Source organism: Tachypleus tridentatus, chromosome 1 (genome assembly GCF_004210375.1).
Source record: "Tachypleus tridentatus isolate NWPU-2018 chromosome 1, ASM421037v1, whole genome shotgun sequence".
NCBI lineage: Eukaryota > Metazoa > Arthropoda > Merostomata > Xiphosura > Limulidae > Tachypleus > Tachypleus tridentatus.
Genome location: NC_134825.1, coordinates 3,659,939 through 3,685,853, shown reverse-complemented (window position 1 = coordinate 3,685,853; position 25,915 = coordinate 3,659,939). Strand labels below are relative to the sequence as shown.

At 33.9% G+C, this 25,915-nt stretch overlaps 1 protein-coding gene and 1 pseudogene across 1 annotated transcript; both read right to left on the bottom strand.

Moving 5' to 3' along the window:
* Window positions 1-1,936, bottom strand: LOC143223139 (uncharacterized; annotated as a pseudogene).
* LOC143232074 (uncharacterized) lies at window positions 1-24,207 on the bottom strand. Its single transcript, XM_076467163.1, has 3 exons — window positions 21,393-24,207; window positions 4,297-4,474; window positions 1-3,153 (listed from the first exon to the last, which is right to left on the bottom strand). Exons 2-3 carry the CDS (start codon window positions 4,469-4,471, stop codon window positions 1,937-1,939), a joined length of 1,392 nt encoding a protein of 463 aa, XP_076323278.1. The 5' UTR covers window positions 4,472-4,474; window positions 21,393-24,207; the 3' UTR covers window positions 1-1,936.
* Between the last annotated feature and the right edge of the window lie 1,708 nt (window positions 24,208-25,915).

Sequence of the window (25,915 nt, the reverse complement as noted above, 5' to 3'; positions counted from 1 at the left end):
TTTCACTTTTATAGTTTTATTTTTCTTTGAAATCTGGTACATTGATAGGTCTTTACAACTTACAACTGATGTCAAATTTGATCTACCTATAACTCAGATATGAACAGTTTTTCAACCACACACCTTCAATGTTTTCACACGTCTACTCAAAAAGTCATGTAAGCTATTGATCTAAGATATTTACGACAGCTTCACTTAAGAGTAAAGGTTAACCAGTTTTAGTCTTTTTATCAATGGATTAAAAAAACTGATTCACAGCAGAAAAACTGTAGGGTAAAAGAACATGGTGATACACACGTTTCAGATAGGCCAAGCAAAGTGAATAAGCTGTTTCTACATAAAGCCCACCAGGTGACAGAGCACTATGCCTGCAGACTCGTATCAATAAAAACCAAGTTTGAATACCTGTGGTAAGCATAGCACAGATAGCACATTGCATATCTTTGTATTTAACATGAAAAAACAAAGTAAAAGGCCACACCAAGTTAAAATAACAAATATTTCATAAATTTTTGTTTGATGAGCTTTAAAGTGAAATTTAACAGTTTACAATGAACACAAATATCAACATAAATACATTATAGGTAAAATATAATTATGATTATGAATTCTGAACATCTTGATGACATCAATATTTTAACACTTGTTATTGAAATGTGTATGTGTAATCTAAACACCTAGAAATGTCAAGATACAGACAAAATTATTTTATTGATTCATTTTCATGTTTAGAACAACAATCTTAGCAGTAGTAGTTAATGTTTCTCCCAAATTATTCAAAATTCCATGAACAATAAAACTATGCTTTTTGTCAGGTAAGGATTATCTAAATTACTTTAATCTACTATTTGTTCCAAACTATTTTCCTCAAACTAAGTTATGTCTCCAGTATTAATTCTGTTTTGGTGTTTCAATGTAATATTTTTAATAAACTCTTTATTACATAATAGACAATATTAAGGTTTCACCCCAGTATATACTTCTTCCCTTGTTTTTTTAAGCTACAGTTGCTTCAAAATAGTTTTGGAAAAAACAACAAAAAACTGTAGAGTTTCTATCTGGTACATATACACTCAGAATATTTGAAGAATCTTGTCTTTTCCACAAAATATAAAAGCAGTAACATTTCTCCTTAGTGTATTATTTGACGTTCTTTTAACTGACTCTTTGTTCCAAACTGTTTTTCACACACTGTACAACTGTATGATTTCTCCCCAGTGTGTACTCTTTTTGTTACAAACTGTTTTTCACACACTGAACAACTATATGGTTTCTCCCCAGTGTGTATTCTTTCAAGTATTTTTAGATTACTATTTACTCCAAACTGTCTTCCAAAGACTGTACAACTGTATGGTTTCTTCCCAGTGTGTATTTGCTCATGCATATTTAACTTGTTTTTTGTTCCAAACTGTTTTCCACACAGTGTACAGGTGTAAGGCTGTTCCCCAGTGTGAATTCTTTCATGTCTTTTTAAAGAACTCTTTGTTCCAAACGATTTTCCACACAGTGTACAGGTGTAAGGCTGTTCCCCAGTGTGAATTCTTTTATGTATTTTTTAAGAACTCTTTGTTCCAAACTGTTTTACACACACTGTACAACTGTAATCTTTCTCCCCAGTGTGCATTATTTCATGTATTTTTAAACGACTCTTTGTTCCAAACTGTTTTCCACACAATATACAACTGTAAGGTTTCACTCCAGTATGTATTCGTTCGTGTACTGTTAAATCACTCTTTGTACCAAACTGCTTTCCACACAATGTACAACTGTAAGGTTTCTCACCAGTGTGTATTCTCTCATGAATTTTTAAACAACTCTTCGTTCCAAACTGTTTTCCACACAATATACAACTGTAAGGTTTCACTCCACTGTGTATTCTTTCATGTATTTTTAAACGACTTTTCGTGGCAAACTTTTTTCCACACACTGTACAACTCTAAGGTTTCTCCCCTGTGTGTATTATTTTGTGTCTATTTAAATCACTCTTTCTTCCAAACTGTTTTCCACAAACTGTACAACTGTGAGGTTTCAACCCAGAGTGTATTCTTTCATGTATATTTAACTTGCTTTTTGTTCCAAACGGTTTTCCACACAGAGTACATGTATAAGGTTTCTCCCTAGTGTGTATTAGTGTGTGTCTATTTAAATCACTCTTTCTTACAAACTGTTTTCCACACACTGTACAAATGTATTTCTCCCCAGTGTGTATTCTTTCATGAATTTTTAAATCACTCTTTCTTACAAACTGTTTTCCACACACTGTACAATTGTATGGTTTCTCCCCAGTATGTATTCGTTCATGTATTTTTAAATGATAGTTTTTAATAAACTGTTTTCCACACATTGTACAACTGTATGGTTTCTCCCCAGTGTGTATTCTTTCATGTATTTTTAAATCACTCTTTCTTACAAACTGTTTTCCACACACTGTACAGGTGTGAGGTTTCTCCCCAGTATGTATTCTGCTCATGTATTTTAAATGATAGTTTTTAATAAACTGTTTTTCACACATTGTACAACTGTATGGTTTCTCCACAGTGTGTATTCTTTCATGTATTTTTAAATCACTCTTTCTTACAAACTGTTTTCCACACACTGTACAGGTGTAAGGTTTCTCCCCAGTATGTATTCGTTCATGTATTTTTAAATGATAGTTTTTAATAAACTGTTTTCCACACATTGTACAACTGTATGGTTTCTCCCCTGTGTGTATTCTTTCATGCATCTTTAAAGAACTCTTTGTTCCATATTGTTTTCCACACATTGTACAACTGTAAGGTTTCTTCCCAATGTGTATTATTTTGTGTATATTGAAATCACTCTTTGTTTCAAACAGTTCTCCACATTCTATACAACTGAAAGATTTCTCTCCAGTGTGTATTCTTTGATGTTGTTTTAAGCTACTGTTTCTATCAAACTGTTTCCCACAAACTTCACAATGATATGGTTTTTCTCCAGAATATGTCTTTTGTAGTTTTAAGGTATCATCACACAGATGTACATAAGGTGGCTTTAAGTTACTTCCACTTGACTTACTTTCTCCACTGGTATTGTTGTTTGAGAATTTTAAATCTTCTGTAAAGTAATTTTCTTGTTTTATATCACAACCAGTAAACTGACTTCCACTATAGTTGTCCACACTGCAATTTATATCTATAATAGATACAAATTATGTCACAAATTAGATTATGATAAATATATCATACATTAGTTAATTTGATGAACATCTAAATATACTTTAATATTCAAACAATCAAAACAAATATCAATATAAAAAGATCAAAAATATAACTAAGTTTAAAACTTAATAAAAACAGGTTTCTACCTATATCAGAATTACAATGAAAACATGTTCGTAATGTGTCACATTCAAAAGACATTTGTAGTGGATAAAGTCTAAAACTGCCTATAGAAATATGACAGTAAAGTGTAACACCAACTGGAACTACTTACAACCAGTGCCTTTCTGAATTAACTGTTTTCTAACTTGAGGTAGTAATTATCAGATCTTATTATGATTTGTCTAGTTTAACATGTTAGTTAACACCAATATTTTATATTTCCTATTTAAAAGTATTGTATGTGTAAAATGAATATTTATAAATGCCAAGATTTACACTAAAGGAAAACAACATGACACAGGTTACAAGACATTATTTAATTTTTGTGTGTCATTGTTCTGTATTGGATGGTACATTATCTAATTAAGTACATATAAAGTGTATTTGTAACAAGTCTAAAACTAGGTTTAACCTCATTTAGTAAATGACAGTAATAAAACAAGAGGTCACATGTAACTGATATAGTTCTTGTGTACGATGTGTATTTTATGTTTATCATTATAAAAGTCACAAATATACCAATTACAATCTTGTTCAGTTAAATTAAGTAAAAGAAATATAATATAAATTCTTCATGAGGAATGTTTATGATCAGCTCACAAGTTATGTTTTCAATACAATAATGTGAGTTCATATTTTACAAGTTTTAACATGAAGAAAGTACTTTTAATGTTAGGAAGTAAATAACTTTGTACTTGGAGTAGTCGACACAATAACTCCAAGTATTCATGGAAAGTTTCAGTAGAGATACACAGTTACAAATATGGGTTTCTGTGTACAAAAGACAAGTAATATTTATAAAATTTCATGAAAACACAGTATAAAAATTTATGTTTTTTATCTTCTATTATGTTTAGTGTAGGATTACAACAGCAATTATACCAATGACATTTGTGTGGTTTTGTGTTGAGCCAATTTCAACAAACTTAAGTTTTCAGGTGATGTTGGTACTTACCAGATGTTCTTTCTAATCCTAAGATAATATCTCTTTGATATTTAGTTTGTGTTTTCACATTCATAACATTATAACATGAACTATCTTGACTTTCATCATCATTGTAAATGAACTTTGAAATTTCATCATCTTGTAGTAGATCACTGGGTAGCTCCATTTTCACTCCAACAGACATGTTCTAAAATCAAACAATACTTGAAAGGGTTAATGGAAAGAAACAAGTAGTTATTAATACATATGGACTCCACAGTTTACTAATTTGAAACATTATGATATAGTTTATAAACCTAACATTTCAAATTTAGTTACATATATAAAAAGTTCTAAAACTGTACATATACAGAACATATTTTATGCCTGATTCGAAAGCCAAACAAAACATTGAAACAAGAAGTAATTCTACAAGAAATCCAAAATACCCACTTTATGTAAAACAGAAGAAATAATTCCACATGAAACATAAAATAGACACTTTATTATTTAATGAGATTATTCTAAATGAATGACTCATTAATATTATTATTATGTATTTAAGATGAAAACAGGAATATTGAACTTCATATTGATATCCTATTAGAACAAAATATCAGATAAAATACTGAGTACTAAATAGTGAAAAAACAGAATATGTAAATACATACCAAAATCAATCAAACCAAGTTACAACTTAAAGGAACTTTAACCAGTAAAAATCCAAGAATCATTCAATGTGGACAGTGTCACCAATATTAATGTTAAAACTTCTGAGATGAAATATGTCTAATATGGTGCTTTCACTGGTGTTCTTCTATTTGAAGTAAAACTGGAGTGTAGGTAATGGTGCTCTGACTGTCATAAGATAAACTTGTTGAAAAATCAATTCCTTGTTAAAAAAAATTCATGAGTAAGATTGAATTGTTAAATGTTAAGTCATGCCTCAATGACAGGCCTAAAATCTGATTAAGGAATAATTGGCTGGGCTGTGACATTACCAAAGCAGAGGAGTTTCTAGCAGTGGTAGCAAACTTATTTCCCACAATTATCAACATAGCTGGAAATCCACAAGAAGTGAACAGAAATGGACAATGATGAAAAGTTAACCCATTTTTTTCTAAATACCAAAGAACAACTCACATTAAGTAATTCCAGTGCCATCATTGAGCTACAAGTCAATGAAGATCATATAACTAATATACCGCTTTGCCTCAACACAATCAGTATAACTTAACAGTGAACACAGAATTTGTAAAGGGGATAAACCAATTACTTGTCATGATCTATAACAACAACAAAAGAGCCATGTGATTTAAAACCATACATAGAAATGGGAACACAAGGATGGTTTGAAAGATGTTACAGAAAACTGAAATCTCTACTTCCAGTCAGGAGTACTGAACTTCAGATTATTTAGGCAAAGGTCACAAGGGAGAGAGATTGTAACAAGGCATGGTGGAATGGTGTGGTCACCAAATCCAACAATATCATCTTATTGCTGATCCACTTTAAGTAAACTGTACCTGGATACAAAGATGAAAGATCTATTTACCAGTTCAGAAAGTTCTACCCGTATACAGAAATCAAAGATCATCTATTTACCAGATCTTAACCAGAGAAGAGTAGAAAGTCCTGATGTAGAATGATGCTCTTGATCATGTAGATATGTAGAGTCAATGGTTGAACCATGGATACATAATCCAGCTTTAATTGAAAGTGTACCTGTTACCATACTGATCAAATTCTTACACTGGATACATACTATAATGATGGATGATAGAAGTCTTCACGTGTATTCCAAGAAACACCCGAGTTTCATCACAAAGAGGGAGTGACAGATCTAAAATTATTTTTCCCATTATATTAATTTTCTTGGCATGTTTTTGAGGATACATATAAGAAAATTATTTTGTTAGGTAAAGAATTAAGATCCCTGTCTTTCATAACACTGTTAAAGTTATTCCCATCCAAATTACACTTATAACTCAGGTTATGATAACCCACATGCATTAACTTGCAGTTATTATAATTAACACTCTTCTGCCATTTATTAATTCAACTAATGATCTGAAACATTTTGTGAATCAGCAGCACCCGTTTCACAGTGAGAAACACCCAAAACCTTAATATCATCAGCACATTTAAGTTATGTATTGACCATTGTTTCATTCATATCTTTTATGTAAATCAAAGTAAAGGTCATAAGACTGACCACATTAAGACTACATATGACATTAAATAAGTTTGACTGAACTGTAGCTATAACAAGACTGTTTTCTTCCATCCAGCCACTATTCTATATTATTTACTAACTTATCTCCCACACCCACAAAAATAATTTTTTTAGAAACCTTTTATGTGGCATCTCAGATGCTATCAGATAATCCACCCTTACCCTCATCTACATAAGTAGTAACCTTTTCAAAGAATATCGTGAGATTTTAAGGCAAAAGTCTTCTCTTGTGAAACCATGTTGACTGTTCAATAAACATCTAAACTTTGTTAATGGCTTTGCAAATAATCTTTTATCAGATGTTTCAAAACTTTTCCCACAACTGATATAAGACTAGTAGGTCTAAAGTGGGGTAATTTTTTTACTGCTTCCCTTAAAAAATGAAAGACAATTTTAGGTCCTTCGGTACCTGGCAACTATTCATTAACTTTCCAAAATAGTTATATTAGACATTATTATCAGAAAATGGACTAACAATATACGTTTTGGGGGCCAAACTACACATCTACTGGCACTAATATAATAACTGTATATTAATTTTATTTTTTACTTCAAAGAAACCATAGAATACTAATAACTCAGTAATATATTTTAGTAGAAGAAATAACTAAAATAGTTATTATAAATTGGGTTATAAACTGATGATTTCAAAGCTGATGGGACATAAACATAAGTTTTTTTAAGGTGAAGTCACTTTCAGCTAAAACATTTTTATTTTACCAACAGGATGGTTGACCTATGAAATAGGTTGTCTTTGAACATGACAGTGGCAGTAAATTTAAGTGAGTTTAGGAGAATGCTTGATAACTATATAAATTATGAGTTGACTTCAAGATTCTTATTATTTACTTAATTATTTGGTAGTTTTAGTTTAGTTTGTAGAGTGGGACATCTGAGTAAGACCAATAAGTACTTTTTTGTCCCCAGACATTATGCAATGTAATATTTATATCCAATATGAAAGATTTAACATTTTAAATTTTGAAACTGAAAGTTATGATTACATTTAGACAAATATGTGAAGTACACATCTATATTATATGTAAATTATACATGAAATGGACATTATATTATACCTACATTATACATGAAGCGGACATCGATATTACACTTACACTATACATGAGGTTCACACATCTATATTATACTTATATTACACACCAAGTGCACACATCTATATTATACTTATATTACACACGAGGTGCACACATCTATATTATACTTATATTACACACGAGGTGCACACATCTATATTATACTTATATTACACACCAAGTGCACACATCTATATTATACTTATATTACACACCAAGTGCACACATCTATATTATACCTACCTTATACATGAAGTCCACACATCTATATTATACTTACATTAATATCAAGAGGATTCCCACTTTCAATTCCTTTTCAGAAGGTCACTTTTACAGCTATAGCACATATATTTTTGCTTCTTTTTAAGATTTTATTGTAATGACAGGAAAGAAGGTCATAGCTTCTTCACCTCAATTTCAATAGACTGGAGGAAGGCATTCCACCCACCAAACTGTAAACTCAACACATGGAGGACTGACACAATAAAGATGTTTTTATTGTGAAATTCCTCACTCATGTGAGAGGATTTACACTGATTGGTCCAGCTTTGTATTGAAAATTCAACAATTGATAAATGACATCCATATTGGGATAAGTGATTCTAGTCTGATAGGAGAACTGCAATTTTGATGGCTCAATCTAAAACTACAACATCTCAGATCAATCCATTTTAAGATGAACCATCAGACTGAAGGACATCTGTTATTTACAGTAGTAGAACATCATCACACTACTCTCAAATGAATGGATTCATTATAGTTTATACTGTATATATCAATCACATTCAAGAGGATATCTTCATGGTCCACCACCTCAGTGGCTTGGAACATGAAAGTGGTAAAGATTCTTATAGTCCACTAGAAAAAAAGAAGAAAATACAATGGAGAGATCAGAGGAATGTCAACACCAAAGACAGTTTAGTGGGTGGCTATGAAAACCCTATTCTGAAAAGCAGACCACTCCTGATTTATTGATTCTAAATAATAGTCAGTTATCCCCTTCTGTTTACCCATTAGTTAGTATGGTCTGGAACACACATATTCATGAAGCAAATACAGTGTTAATAAAAACTTATGACTGATCTTGTGCAATCCTTAAGGAAGAAAAGGGATATTCTCCTGAAAAATAAAAGGCGTATATGTAAAAATAGATAACTTATCTACACACAACTGAACTGAAGAATGAAGTACTTGGACAGGTGGAAGACAATACCCCAATGAAGAAGAAATGGCTACCCAAAGCAGATAATGGGAGATGAACATTTGAAATGTAGTCCTAGTGCTTGACAGAAGTATCTCCACTGCACAATGGAGATGAGGTGCAAGTAAATCATGATATCAACATAAATAAATCTGTAACAGTGTGATAGCTTATCTGTCACAAGTTGATGGACATTAATCAAAATGTGCAAGCTCCCAAAGCTGACACCCAAAAAGATCAACCGATGTGACAACAGTTCCTCAGTTGAGTACTGACACGTGTAAACTGAAGACAACAGTTGAGTACTGCCACGTGTGAACCAAAAACAACAGTTGAGTACTGCCATCTGTGAACTAAAAACAACAGTTAAGTACTGCTACCTGTGAACTAAAGACAATAGTTCAGTACTGCCACATGTGAACTGAAGACAATAGTTTAGTACTGCCACATGAATTCTGTTTAATAAAGCTAACAGTAAATAAAATCACTTCTGAGGTGAAAACCTCAATAAAATGTTGAAGAAAATAATAAATATAAGTCATCACTTAAAGCTATTTATATGAGGTATAAAAAAAGAAAAATATGTTTTTAAAATAAAATTCTAAAAAAAATGAAGTGCAAGAAGAAAGCACAAACAAAAACTGTCCTGACTGTACCTAAATGAGAAGTTGCATCAAAACTCACCTTGACAACAGCACTTCCAAATGTAAATAAACATAATGAAACAAATTCAATCACTTGCTAAGTAGGTAGGTATTTCATGTTTATTGGCACAAAGCGATTAGGCTATCTATGCCAAACAGGATGTAGTACACTATAATGGTATATGGAAATGATGGGAAAAATATGTAAAATTAAGACCTGACAGGAAGACTGAAGAATTAAGTTCAAACTTGCTGTCAGTCACCTGAAGTTGGCTTTTCCAGTCCTGGGCTCAGGTTAAAATAAAATTAAAATGTGTAAAAGAAATCATGCTAAAACAGTGTACAGTGCAATAAAAGTATATTATTTCATTGCTCACTCCAGGTTGACTGTTGTATAGTTGGGTTTTGATAATTGGACCTTGGTCCATGTATGTAACAGGTAACGGTGGTGATAAGAGCCAGAGCAGATGGACTTTGCTGCTCTATCAACCAGCTCTTTCCCACTAATACCAACATGACCTGGTATCCAAAAAATATTGGACAGAGACAGATGATAAAGAGAGATGGGCAAGTTTGTTTTGCATATTGATAAGAATAGGATGGTAAGAAACATGGAATGATGTCAGGGCCAACAGACAGCTGAGTGAATCTGTATAGATCATACAATTCCTATATTGCATAGTTTCAATATGATTCAGGGCAAGAGAAATAGCATATAATTCACCAGTGAACACAAAGTGTAGAGGGGATTCTGTTTGCTACATCTGAACTGTAACAAGCCAATGCAGAACCTACAGTCATCTAATTTTTAACCATCCCTATATGTGGGAAAAGATGGATTGTTTGAAAGATGTTCAGCAAATAATGAGTGATATTTTCAATCGGGAATACTGGCCTTCTTCAGATGATTCATTAGATAAGTCACAGTTGGTGATAGTAATTAGCCATGGTGGAAGAAGCTGAACTGTTGATACTGCTATGCTATTCAAAGATATATCCAATTTTTCTGATTGTGCCCAAATACAAAAGCTAAAAGGAATGATGATGGATTTTCTATTATAGAAAAGTGTGGCCCACTGAGGATGGAAAACACAACCCCATCTAGGATGCTGTGGTAAAGAGCAAAGTTTGGAAGCATACATAAGAGATAGTTGCAAATGGCGAATATACAGAGGGGATTTATGGGACTCCACATACAATCTTTGGACTAGAGAAGTATGGATCAGTGATGTCGAGAAAACCCACTTATAGAGAAATATATTGTAAAAATGGCTCGTTTGGGTTCAGAAAATTTTTTACGTAAAGGAGTGAACAACGTTTCGACCTTCTTTGGTCATCATCAGGTTCACCGAAGAAGGTCAAAACGTTGTTCACTCCTCTACGTAAAAATTTTTTTCAACCCAAACGAGCTGTTTTCACATATATAGAGAAATATGAATGACCCCAGTGTAAAGCCGAAGCCCCTGATGGTGGATAGGAACCAACATTTTCAGTGCTGAGATTCAATCAGAACCATAAACCACAGACCCATCCAAACTTGACTATGTCAAAGTTCTTAGGTCTTAAATTTGACAATAAATTAAACTTTATACAAATGAAGCAACTTTGTGTCGGGGAAGACAGGAAGTACATCATCATCAATACAAAGTTCTGGATCTGGATGTATACCCTGTTGGTGGCAGAAATGTACACAAACAGTTTTAGAAAGAGAAAGTTGAAAACAATTTGCTGTGGTCCACTTAAGTATGTGATTGATCGTAGTTTGTAGCTGCCTCTCAATAAACTTCATGTTTTCTGACTGACATGAGATGTGAAAGTCGTCAACGAAAAGACCATTTGTAACTGTAAGGGGTAGCTGTTCACTGATGGCATTAATCTTTATAATGAAAAGTGTGACACTCAGAACACAGCAATGAGGGACTCCAAGTTTCTGTGGGAAAAAATGGGAAAGTGTTGAGTCCACACAGACCTGGATTTGAAGGTTCATTAAAATATGCTTAATAAAAACTGGCAAATTGCCACTCAGTCCATATGAGTGAAGGTTTCACAAGATGCAATACATCCATGTTGTATCATAAGCTTTCTCTAAATAAAAAAAAGTCACTTCAGAAGGCTTCTCTAACTGATGTTTCAAGGAGAATTAAGTGGTATATCATGGAGCATTGTCTTCAGAACCCACACTGAGTGGGTGAGAGAAGGTTGTTTGATTCAAGGAACGAAACAAGATGAGCATCAATCATCCTAAAGTCTTACTGAGACAACTAGTCAAAGCAATGGGACAGTAATTTGAAGGAATCTTTGGATCCTTCTCAGGTTTCAGAATAGTGTGTACAATAGCTTGGTGCCAAACATCAGGAAAGACACTCTCCTGCCATGTCCGGTTAAAGACAGCCAGGAGAAAGGTGATATAACATTTCATAATATATATCATCAGGTCCAACTAATGTATTGCCAGTAATGTATTTCTGATTGTAGTAATAGGGATGATCAGTCAAAACAGAAAGAGGCAGATGTTCAACTCATGTTTTAATAACTAAAAAGCAAAGAGATGAGTTTGAAGAGCTAGAAACATGAGATAAATATTCACCAAAAGTATTGGCAATACTCTGAGCATCAGCAACTTCATGGCCATTGAATATTAAGATAGAGAGGGGCAGAAGTATACATCTACTCACCTTCCGAATCTCATCCCTTATGACTTTTGATTTGGTGGTTGAAGAAATGCTTTGATGTCTGGTGCGCCAAGCCTGTGCACAAGATTGTTGAAATGCAATGCAGTTTGTAAACATGGGATATCAACAAAATTTATCCCCTACATATTTCTGAGCTTTTGTGTTATTAAACAAGCACAATTCCACCAAGGGCGGGGCTGCCATGGGAAAGATGTTGAGGTTTTGGGAATGTACTGAGCAGCTGTTTGGACAATAGTCAGTTACTGCTGCTGCACAATCATCTATCAATGATCTACATGAGATGGTAGTATCAAGCTCCGAAAGAGCAGTGAAAGAGGGACAATTGGCCCAATCCAACTTACACTGAGGTACATGGATCCAATCTCTCTTAAAATGATAGGAAAATGATCATTACCCCATGGATTGATGCCAACCTCCGAAGAAAAGCAAGTGAAAAGTGAAGGGGAGCAGATAGAAAAATCTATAGCAGTAAACGATTGAGTGCATGAAAATAAGTGTAAGAGCCAGTATTGAAGAGTGTCAGGTTGTGATTCAGGAGCACAACCCCTCACATCAATACTAGAACCACCCCAGAGGGTATTATGCCCATAAAGATTCCCCCAAATTAAAATGAGGGCATCAAGGTCTGAGGGATGATAATTTTTTCCAGGGGTAAGGTTCAGAGAGCAAACAGTGATAGTACAACCCAAGGAGATATGGATGGATACAGCCTCCAAGGGCATCTTCAATGACAAGGACCAGATGAGCACATGGTGATCAACCAGCAGTGCTATTCCCCTAAGTCCTTGTCCTACACATGACCTGTCATTTTGGTATAAGGAATGTATTGTAGAATTTTGACTGTATTAGTAGGTTTTAAAAATGTTTCCTGTAGAGAAAGACAGTTGAGATTATAAAAGTCAATGAAATTCTTGATGCCATTCACATTCAATTGAAAACCTTGACAGTTCCACTGGATTAGTGTGGCCATGTTTCTTTATTTTGCAGGAGTATTTGGCACGGAGACCTTCTGCTTGCAACCATCCTTTTTTCTTTACTGGATGTGGGTCAGTCACTCTCTAGTGATCCTGCTCTGGATTGAGTAGGCATCTTAAAGTTTGTAGATGTACGTTCCAGTGATTGAGGATGTTAAAGAATGGGTTGGAGGGTCAAGAGAGGAAGAGCCCATGGAAACACCTGTCCTTGAACAAGGTGAACTGGGTAATGATGGAAGATATAATACGGACAGAGATAGAAGTAGATACTGATTTGTTTACTTTGTTGATTTTGGAGGGTACTAGATTCAGATGTGCTGCAAAGGATTCTGCAGAAGGAACGGAAAGGTCTGTCTGGACTCCTCCTGAAGTTGTGGAATGGATAACAGCAGCATAAGTCCAAGATGGAATTGGGAATAGTAATTTCCAAGCCTCTAGATAACTCATATTATGACTTGATACATTGTACTTTTTTCTCTTCCACCCATTTAGGGCAAGAAGCAGATTAGATAGGATGTGGACCATTACAGTTAACACAATGCAGTTCTAGTTGGCATTCAAAAGCATCATGGTCTTTACCAGCACATGTTAAGGAACCATGGCAAGATGTTTTTGAGTGACAAATCATTGACAATAAAAACGTCTAACAGGGTTAGGAATATAAGGCCATACCATAAAATTCAGATATCCTTCCATGTGAATTCCTATGAGGGGACCCCCCAGAGAAGGTTCTGAACTTTCAGTTTACCCCTTCTGGGAGCTAAACATCCCGTTGCATGTTTCCCATGTGTTGTGACCAGTGAAGGGGAAGAGAGGATCCTGATGGCTGAAGGGCCCAACTTTAACACACCACTTTTACCTTGAATTCCTGCAGATGGGGTCCACTCATAGGAATTCACATGGAGGGAATATCACTTGGAAAACACCATTAATTACCCATCTATAAGCAGGACCATCCAGTACACTGCAAGAAGCTGTAGTAAGTATGGTGTGACATCTGGTAACAAAAAGAATACATGAACACCAAGGTAAGTAGCAAAAAAGCAATGAATATGCTTCATTGGAAACAGCAGAAAACACACTATACAAATATCTCTGTTGGAAAATTACCAGAACTAATGTCAACAAGCTGCTTCCCTTACATATTCATACAACTGTTGTATGCATACATCAGAGCAATAATAAATGATATTTCATTCAAAGACACCAACCAGATGTGGTGGCTACAGATTATGTTACTGAGCTGTTGACATTAAATGATATGTTGTAGTTTTTATATTTTTATTTAAAAATGTTTGAAGTTGGTGCTCTTTGTCCTATCCTTACAACAAAGGTTCATACACAGAACTAAAAGAAATTGTTTGTTGAGTGTACGAGTCATAAATAGATAAAAGATGAGCAATTAAAACTGTAAACAGAGAATAATAAATCTATAGAAAATAAAAACATTCAGTAAGGTCAGAAGTCCAAACATTGTATATTTATCTCTATTTCTGTAGTTCTCTTTTCTGAATATCTCTCAGAGCAATAAGAAATACCAGAATTGAAAAGTACTGAACTGTATCATTGTTGACTGTGAAATGTTTATCTCTCGGTGAATCCTGGTTCTGCTGGTTAACATGCTTTAGATGTTCTTGTTTCACGTAAAGGACTGTCTCATGTCAAAGGTTGTGTCTTTCTCTCCTATATGTGTAGTGCTCTTTATAAGAGGGAAGGTAACACACACATTTCATTTCCATGTATCAGTGTCTCGAGTATCATTTTGTTTTTGTTTACTGTGCACCAGGTTTTCTTTCAGACTTTTATCATATCTTTAAGATATAATGGATGAGTTCTTGAAGAGAGATTTAGTATTAGGGTCTTCATTAAGTACACTGTCAACGTAGTGACCACGCATCATAGGTACTGATCCGCTGTATTCCATAAATGCAAGAGTTTCAGTATATTCAACACAAAAGTTGGCAAAGGTGGATATGGGTTCAGTCCCCCTATCAACTCTACAGATCAGTTAGTAGCTCTTCACCATACATTACTAATTTACCATTTTTTTCCTCAAACTTGAATTGTTCTCTGTTTTATATCTTCATGGCTTTTAACTTTTATCTAATAGACGTAATTCTACACACAAGTTTAACACTCAACATTCCAAACACTACATACACAAGTTATTTGAGCTCTGAACATGTGCCCTTGTTATAAACTGTACAATATGATGAACACCATCAGCTAAAAACATTATCCCTCTTTAAATGAAAATATAAAAAACTTCACAACTGTTCACCATGTTATTTAAAGTTTCTCTTCTTGAAATATATTTACATCCCAGTGTGTACTTCAACACTCATATTCTTCTGGACCAGCAATACTACTTCTATACAAAGTACTGTCATGAGTTGATTCACAGTAATGCAGCAAACTTGTAGAGTTTCTTCAGCTTGTGACTACAAACATAACATTATTAATTATATGCCAAACATACAATGTCCAGATACATCACACATTTTTTCTTGTACTTTTGGTGTTTCACTAAACTTAAAAATTTCTTTAAAGTAAACAACTTTTCCTGCAGCTAGAAGTACAAAGCAAGTCTATAGGATTCAATATAATTTACCTTTCAATAAACGATAATCAAAATTCACATAACATATTTAGTGTAACAGGATCCTTCAATAACTTCTTACTTGACATACAAGTGCTTAAAAATTAAGCAATTTTCAACAAAGGGCAGGTTCTGAAAATGTACCCGAACTGTTATACTCATTATCAGTTGTAGTCCTAAATGATGGTTAAACATGTAGCCAGGGTAACAGAGCAAAGAATTTTCCTACATCTGGTAGAACAATATTCCCAGTACAGAAGAACAGTAAAAAATATCCATTATCTAACACTGTCAAGTAGAGAAACTCGTGCAAGCTGTTGAGTCAGTTGGCACCTGAGTAAAATTAAAAAGTCAGGTGGCTCTTGGAATGCAACATTATTGCAACAGGAACACTGGGTAAAGTAATATAATAATGTGAAAATTACGCACATGGTGCACCTTCAACTTCACTGGAAGTGTGAGACATCCACTGCAGGATAGATGTCATGTCTGTGACATCTCAAAATGCTGTATGTACAAGGTCATCCCAAAAGCTATATCCAGAAATTTAATACAGAAAGTGGATCATCATTTCTGTCTTTGTAGAAGGCTTTAATCACTAAAATATGTAGAAACACGTGTATAAAAATGTTCACACAAATAAAATAAACTAACCCAACTCCACTTTTTCAAATCATTAATCATTTAAACACTTATGAAGATGGATGTGTCTGAGGAGCACATAAGGCATACAATGCTTTATGAGTTTAAAAAGGCAATAGTGCAGCAGAAACTATAAGAAACATTCAAGGCATTTATGGTGCTGAAACTCTCAATGAAAGAAAATGTTGAAGGTGGTTTCAAAACTCCAGATCAGGTGACTAGAACTTAAATGATGCACCACTTTCAGGTTGTCATGTTGAGTTTAATGATGACTTGCTGTTGGCTGCTTATGATGAAGATTGTGCTGTAACAGTTGAAGAACTAGCACAGAAGCTTAATTCAACAGTTCACCATGATCTGCAACAGCTCAGAAAGGTGTCAAAACTTGAAAAATGGGTGATTAGACAGAAGCCAACCTCAGAGCAAAAATGGACATTTGCACTTCTTTTCACTCTCGTGAATATAACCCTCCTTTTTTTTGACAGGTTAGTGACTGCAGATGAAAAATGGATATTTTATAAAAGTGTGAAGCACTGCAGACAATGGCTCAGTGCAGGTAAACTGGCTAAAGCACAGCCCAAAATGGACCTCTACCCGAGGAAAGTCTTATTAAGTATTTGGTAAAATATTGTTGGTGTGATCTACTTTGCATTGCTGCCACTCAATATAATGATTACATCAGTCTTGTATTGTCAACAGTTAGAGTACTGAACATTGCACTGAAATAAATTAAGCCTATTTTGATTGATCGTAAAGGTGTTGGGTTATGTCAGAATAATGCATGGCCCCACATAAAAAGGATCACATCTCCAAAAACTGAAGAGCTAGACTGGAAAAAAAAACTTCTTGTCCAGGCCTTACCCATCTGATTTTTACCTATTCTAAAATTTGCAGAACTGTCTTGATGGAAAAGAGCTTGGAACACATGATGTCAAAACTATCCTCTCTACATTATTTTCCTCCAAATCCTAAGACTTTTATAGATGTGAAATTCAGAAGCTTGTGAATCACTGGCAGGAAGTAATTAATAATAACAAAACATACATCATTGATTAAATAACATTAAAAACGTTTGAAATCCTTTCTCTTCTTCTGAACCTAAAATCAGACATTACTTAATGGATGACCCGATATGTGGTGAGATGGGAAACATGAAAAATATCATGAAGCCATCACAGAGAGAAATACAACTTTTCATTCATCCTTTCTCAGATGAACCTAGTTCATGTTTGAATATAATTTACAGAAGTCAATCTCGAGAGATGGAAAGCTGTGGAACCATACTGTGAGTGTCCAGTGTCCTTGATTTCTGAAAGAGGTACACAACTCAGTATATTTTTAATTGCAATTACTCAATAAATTTTCTGTTTAAATGTATCATTACCAAGGAGTTTCCATACCCACATGGAAATTATATCACATTAGAATACCTTACACATCTGTATTAGAGAAATATGCTCAATATATGTATTAACAAACACCTGAGTTATAAACTGAGAAGTCAGTGAAGTGTCAGAAAAAAAAGGGTTAGTTTATAACCCTACTTCTTTGGAAACATGAGACAAAGAGAACTGTGGAAAAAACCAGGTTTACTATTTATCAGGAGAATAAGGGTAATGCCCCACCACATTGGTATTGACTTGAACTGGATATAAAACTCAGTGATGTCAAGAAAACCCACTTGTAGAGAAATATATATGGAAAAACGTCTCGTTTGGTTTGAGAAAATATTTTACATGGAAGAGCGAACAACGTTTCGATCTTCTTCGGTCATCATCAGGTTCACAAAGAAGAGGTAACTGACCGGAAGCTGACCACTTGTTTGAAAGGGGTTGTGTAACTGAGTGTTGGAATGTAGAGGGCAGTGTTAGATGTTTGAATATATAATTTTATTTATTTATTATATTAATATAGGTATAAAGGCATTCCTTTATATTGGTTTATTTTGGGTTTAAGTTGTTGTATAAGTAAGGCTTCTTTAATTTTGCATTTATGTTTGTTTCTTTATTTAGTATTTGAGTGTTTTCTATGGTTATGTTGTGTTTATTTGACTTGCAGTGTTCAAAAACGTGTGAAGGTGACTTTTTATGTTCTTTGAATCTGGTTTCCATTTATCTACTTGTTTCTCCAATATAGAAGTCGTGGCAGTTATCACATTGTATTTTTAAATAATGTTGTGTGGTGTTTGTCAGTGTAGTTTTTACATAGTATAGACCTCAGTTTTGTGCCTGGTTTTTGAATAAATTTGGTATCAACTGGAATGTCATATTTTGTTACTAGTTTTAGCCAAAGGTTGGTTATTTGTCTGCTGATGTCAGGAATATATGGTATACAGCAGAATATGGTTTCGTGAGTTTTTGATTCGTGATATATATTTACTTTTGTTGGTTGATTTTGCTTTCTGTCTAGGTGTGTGCGTATAATGTTTTCTATGGTTTGTGGAGGAAACTTATTGATGTTGATGAAGTATTGTTTTATTTTGTCTAATTCATCATTAATTTTATCTGGTGAGCATAGTTTTATGGCTCTGTTTATTTGGTTTCTTAGTATGTTTAACTTTTGTTTTGTTTCATGTGCTGAGTCCAAAGGAATGTATAGTCCAGTATGGGTGATTTTTCGGTGGATTTCTGTTTTAAATTCGTGTCGGTTCTCGTAATTTTGAGGTCAAGACATGATATTTGATTGCTTTCTTCCTGTTCACATGTGAAGTTAATGTTGGGATGTATAGAGTTAATGTGATTGAAAAATTAAATGTGTGTTTTGTAGATGTGAGACCTGCAATCATGTCATCTACATATCTGTACCAGTATAATGGTGGATGTAATGATGTGTTGCAACTTGTGTCATAAAAATATTGGCTAGAACTGGTGATACTGGGTTACTCATGCTTAGGCAATTTGTTTGTATATAGTTTTGGTTGTTGAACATGAAGTTTGTCTTTATCGTGGTGAATTCTATGAGGGTTGCTAATTGGTTACTGGGAATGTCTAAAGTTGGGTTAGGGTCTTGATTTTTGAGTTCTAAGGCTATCTTGCAGGCTTCAGTGGTTGGAACTTCTGTAAAAAGGGATATAACATCGAAACTGGCCATTAAGGCTTTATGATTAAGTTGATTTAGATGAGACTTGAAATTAAAAGAGTCTTTGATGAATGAGCTGGCTCATGTTACATATTTGGAGAATGCCCATGCTATGTATTTACCAAGATTGTAACTAAATGGTTCATATGTGGACATTATTGGTTGTGATGGACAATCTGGTTTATGAGGTTTGGGAATGCCGTATATTTGTGGTGTGAGTGAGTCGGTTTTACGTAGGTGGGAATAATATGTTTGTGAAATTGTGTTGGCTTTTTCATTTGTAGTAGTAATTTGTTCAGTTGCGTCTCATGTGTCTTTGTTGGATTTGTGTGTATTGGTTTAAATTAGTTTGTGTCTGATGATGACCGATCAAGGTTGAAACGTTGTTTGCTCTTCTATGTAAAATATTTTCTCAACCCAAACGAACCGCTTTTGCATATATATTTGGATATAACACTGCTGGAACCAAAAGTGACTAAACATACGTGAACCAAACTTGTAAAATAATCATAAAGAAGAGTTTACTGGTAGAACCACAGTTTGTACAAATATCTTGATTAATGAGGGCCAACAAAGGGACAATGATATTCTTTGTCCCTCACATTCACCAAAGCTCTGGTGTAATTCTTGTACACTCACTTAGACCCAAACACAGTTGTTACCGATATCATTTCATACGTGAGCAAAATATCTATCAAAACTTTTTAAATTCACTGTTTGATGTAGATATGTTGATCATTGTGAGACAACAAAGCATCAGTGGGTTTCATTCATCAAATAGACAAGAAGGTTTCAGTAAGAGGAGAAGCAATATATTATGAGGAAGACTGGTACGTGGGTAAGAATTTGATCCTAATTTTCAGGTGACGTGACAGAGTAAGATTATAAATTTGTTACTGAATCCAGGTTTCTGATATCAAATATCAAAACCACCAAGAGAATGCTGATCTCTGATGTCAAATATCAAAACAACCAAGAGAATCCAGGTCTCTGATATCAAATATCAAAACCAATAGAATGCAATATATTTTTAATTATTGATATAAATCTTTGAGACAGGAAATTAAACCAAGAGTATATAAAATATATCATATAATGATAGATAATTCGTGCATACTGCTAAATTAAAATATGTGAAATTCCCATTATTATGTTGAGAAGAGACCAAAACATTATTATTCTAAATATATCTAGACCTTCTATCAATTATTGTTTGTTTGTGAATTTCACACAAAGGTACTGGAAGGCTATCTGCACTAGCCATCCCTAATTTAGCAGTGTAAGACTAGAGGGATGGCAGCTAGACATCACCACACACCACCACCTCTTGGGCTACTCTTTTAACAACAAATAGTGGGATTCATAGTCACATTATAATGCCGACACGGCTGAAAAAACGAGCATGTTTGGAAAGACGGGGATGCAAAACCTCAACCCTTGTCATATCCAATGAAACATCCTGCTTATCATTAAGAAATGGTTCAATCTTCATTTTTAATACTTCTATATTACAGCACCTGTATATTCTTGTAAAACCGTTTCACAACAAGGCTACAGAGAAATAACTAAAGAATCACAAGTTGATCTTATAAAGGTTAGTATACATTTGTAAACATAAATTCACATTATCTTGATAACTTTCATTTCAAAGTATAAGCTGTATTTTCTCACATATTAAAAGAGAAATAATATGAAATAAAGCAACTTCAACACAAACTGAACAGTAAATCACCAAGAAAACCTTTACCAATAGGGTCTAAACATGTGATGACTCAGAGTAAAGTCTTTCCTGCACTGATTAAATACACTTCACATGTAAAACTGTAACAGATTTGATTTATTCAGGACTTGAATAACTAAGTCTCAGTCTTCCCACAATTTCCAACCACCTCTCTACTGACATTCTTTCCACAAAATACAATGCGTCATGTAATGACACAATGTTGAGAAAGCAGTATTACCTACCACAGATGTCACTAACACAGACTGACACAGTAGACCTTGTGTCTATGACTTGATCTCTTGTTATACGAAGAATGTCTTGTATAATCTATCTGTTGACTGACACAGTACACCTTATGTCTAATGGCTTGATCTCTTGTTGTATGAAGAATGTCTTGTATAATCTATCTGGAGACTGACACAGGAGACCTTGTACCTTCTCAGTGTATTTGCACAGTCACAAAATGTCTGCAGTTAAAGGTTTGTCTTCATTTCCCACGGACCTTCATTTGGGATGTCACTCTTAGTTACTCAGAAATACTTGCTGTCATGTTCGCTCTTCTGCCCTTGAGCTTTGCTGGTGACTGCAGGTGCATCACTACTTTTCTTTTTCTTTAGTCATGTTTTCAATCATCAATTTGTATGTTGGTGTCTTCACGATCACATAGTAGAATGGTTTTCACTGCTGCAGTACTGCACCCAGTGTTTCATAGGACTTTCACTTTTTTTGTGCCTAAAATAGTCTTCACATACTGGCATGTTGGCACCTCATGATATTTGTACATGCTCCAATCACTATTAGAAATGTTGACCCATTTGCTATGTCCAGCTGATGGTCAATCATGTGCTGTTTAATGATCGTAATAGCCTTTCTTCTTGTAGTGAATCAGAGTTGTTGTTTTGATTCTGTTTTTTCTGGCAGAAGCAACGATTGTGTTATTCCTTCTTTTCTTACCCTCAATATCTTTATACGTAGCTCAGCTGCTTTTGGTTGTTAGTGATGGACATGTACTCACAACCTGCTCCATTTCATAACAAATATAGTATACCTTCTCCCTTTGGTCCACTGAGTTCTTGTCATGATTGATTGTATTTTATTTCTAGTCAGTTACCCCTTGTTTAAGTTATTCTCAGACTTACCAGCTATAATTCTGCCATCTACTTCCATATACTGCACTGTAAATTTGATTATCTCATCCAATTCTTTTGAAGTTCTCTTCTTTGGCAATAGTGACATGTGAATGGAGAATGTCATCATGAACTATTCATGTATTGGAAAATCTGGCAGTCTCTAAAACACTTGGCAGTTTCAATCTGTACTAACTAAAGTAACTAACTTGGCAGTGGTTCATTCCCCGAAGGAGCTTGCAAGACAATAAAAGGCACCAAGAAACACTGGTCTCTCTTCAGCCATGTATGAAACATTAGCATTATGTGTTTAAGGTATGTGCCAGTCTGTCTTGTAAAATGTCTCTGTATTAAATACAGTTTCTCCAATATTAGGTTTCTCTTTGCTGAATTTCAAATGGTTTGAACAACATTACTTTCTACTTGTCATAAGCCATAGAATATCCTGATATCATGCCTGCCAACACTTGTAGACCTTTTACTGTGAGAAGTCAGCTGATAGAGACTGCTCAGTCATTTTTGTCCCAGTTCTTACATTTGGTGAATCTTTCACATTTTGCTAAGAGTACATCCATGAAGTTTTTTTGTGTTAATCAAGTTTGGGCAGCTTGGGTCAACAGGTCTAATCTCATTGTCATACTTTGGCCCATCCCCTATTTTTATTTTGAATACAGAGATTTAAATAATTCTCTTTTTCATCAAAAGTCAAAGAAAAAGTTTACAAGACAATATATTCTTCTTTATCTCTGTTGTTAGGTGATGTTAACAATATTTCAAAAGCCTACCAGAATAATTAAACTTCACACACAATGTACGATTTGTAATGAGTGGTTCGGTTTGTTTCTAATTTCAGCAAAAGCTACATGAGGGCTATATGTACTAGCCATCCCTAATTTAGCAGTGTTAGACCAGAGGGAAGGCAGCTAGTCATCACCACCCACTGCCCACTCTTTTACCAACAGATAGGGGGATTGAACGTCACATTATAAAAGACTGAAAGAGCAAGCATGTTTGACGCTACAGGTATTCGAATCCGTGATCCTCAAATTATGAGTCGAGTGCCTTAACCACCTAGCCATGCCTAGGTGAGTCTCTGATTTATTATGCTACTTACGTTACTTATTACAATTTTAAACAGCTGGGAATTTTAATTTAGAAGTTATTTGAATGTGGATACATTAATATGTATCAAATATATTTGATTTGTCAAACACATATATTTTAATATACAGAAAAAAATTAGAATGATGGTTACTGCAGACAGTTATTACAAATAATGTTTTATATCCAAGTTTTACAAACAACACTGAGTCTTGTATCTGGTGTGCAACTGAATCTTTCATTGATGTCCATGGTACATTCATCCCTTTTATGTTTTTACACAGGTGCTCTTGTCTTAACGGCTTGAAACATATGCAAGTTTTTCACCGATGACAATATATAATGTTCTTGAAGAAATTGTAATATCCGAAGTTAATTCTCTGAAGTTGAAGGTTTATAATATTCAAAACCTATAAACGTTCATTGTCAAATATCTGTAGTTTATCAACCAATAAGTGTTTATCAAAATTATAGCTTCTGAGGCTTATAGTATTATGACTGTGGCTGACCAAACAATCTGTTATTGTCTCTTGGAGCATCGATGTCTACTTGTTAGGTAAGATAATTGAAAGTTCAACAACATTTGAAAATACAATAGTGTTATTGTAAAACATATATTGTTGTTTTCTACTCTTGAGAATCTTCTATAAATTGAGGGAACAGACTAGACTTGTGTCATACTCATCCAACAATATGCGTAACATGCATCAAAATGAACCAAATGTAAATATTTAATGTAAACAGTAAATTCATCATACCTCCCTGCTTAGAAAAATAAAGATTAGTGTTAGGTAATTTTTTACTTGGATATTGTGCATATATATTGATAAATATATATACTATTCAATACAGTGTCAAATAATTATGGAATTTCAAAAACCATGAATATATATACCTCAAATAATACAAATAACTTTTTAATAATATAATTAATTGTAATATTTGAGGTATATATTGTCATGATTTTTGAAATTCTATAATTATTTGACAGTGTATATTCATAAATATATATACGATTCAATACACTGTCGAATAATTAAAGAATTTCAAAAATCATGTCAATCCATACCTCAATTAATACAATTAACTTTATGATAATATAATCATATAACACGTAATCTTTTTCGCTCAACATAAACAACATGACTGATATGTTCTTTGGAAGCTGGAACTAGTTTTAAAGGAGCAATGAAAATATCCTGGTTAGGTTTTCCCACCAATTGACTGGTATCCCAAGATTTACAAAACTGAAAAACATCCTGCCTAATTTGTAGCCACAAGGAATGTCTCATAATTTTATTGCACATTTCGTTGACATCTAAATAACTTCCCATTGGAAGTTCAAGGGCAACTTTCAATATTTCAAAACATATGCTTTTGGAACAACAATTTGATAAACCAGTCCATGTGTGGACATCAGAAGCTGCCTCTTTTGCTTTTTCAAACTCTAACCAATGGACATGATGTGAACAGGTTGTTTTACAGAAGTGGCAGAGAGGCCTTGATGGTTTTTTATCCTGACTGTCTGAAGATTTCAAACTAAAGAAGTTGAATTTTCTATATCAATCATCAACTTTAGTGGATAAAACAGGTTGAGGTTTTTGCTAAGATAGCAGAATTTCTTTTTTTTTAATGAAAAGTGGCTTTAAAGTGTTATAACTGGAAAGAGAAAATACTTCCTGTAGTGTCTGAATTTTCTTTTCATCCAAATAAGTTTTAGGTCATCACTTGTACAGTGTTTAAATTCCTCAATCAAAAATAAATTTGTAGAAACTCTTGACTACATGCACAGAATTATAGCATTGATCAAAATAAACTTACTTTTATGGGACAAATTCCACAAAAGTTTGGCAGTCTTGCTTGCAATAACATCAAACCTTTTTGTGAAAAGCCCCTGGTACTAACTCGTTCCCTTTGAAGATAGCTGCTTTAACCATATCATAATCCATTCTATCTTCTTCAGAAAGGTACAGCATGAGCTTCTTATGCTTTACCTGTTAAAACTCTGTAATAATACTGACCAATCGTCTGTTGGCCTTTCCATGGTTTGTACAACCTTTTCAAAATGTTGGAAAGTCTACACTTCCCTCTACTTGCTTACTGGAAAATTTGGGATGGCTTGCTTGAATAACTTTGCACGAAAGTCACACCAACCCACATGGCAGTGTGTCTTGTATACAAAAGAACCTGCAGGATTCCCTGTGTATTATTAACATAGTGAGAGTTTAGCCATTTTCCATTTTGGGTATCACACACTCTGATAATTCAAACTTTAACATGCTTTCAATCAATGTGCTCCAGAAACCCTTAATTTCATTTAATCCTAAATTTAAGGTAATCCATTGAGGAATACACAAGAGATAAGTTGCCACTTTTGTTTTATATTCTTTATTTTTGTTTTCTTTGTTCCAAAAATTTATTTGATAGAAAAACTTATTTCATTTTTATAGTTTTATTTTTCTTTCAAATCTGGTACATTGATTGGTCTTTACAACTTACAACTGGTGTCAAATTTGATCTACCTATAACACAGATAT

Coding starts and splice junctions, on each gene's coding strand:
- LOC143232074 (XM_076467163.1), bottom strand. CDS start 4,471: ATGTCTGTTGGAGTGAAAATGGAGCTACCCAGTGATCTACTACAAGAT. Junction 3,154..4,296: donor AGGATTAGAAAGAACATCTG/GTAAGTACCAAC, acceptor TATCTATTATAG/ATATAAATTGCAGTGTGGAC.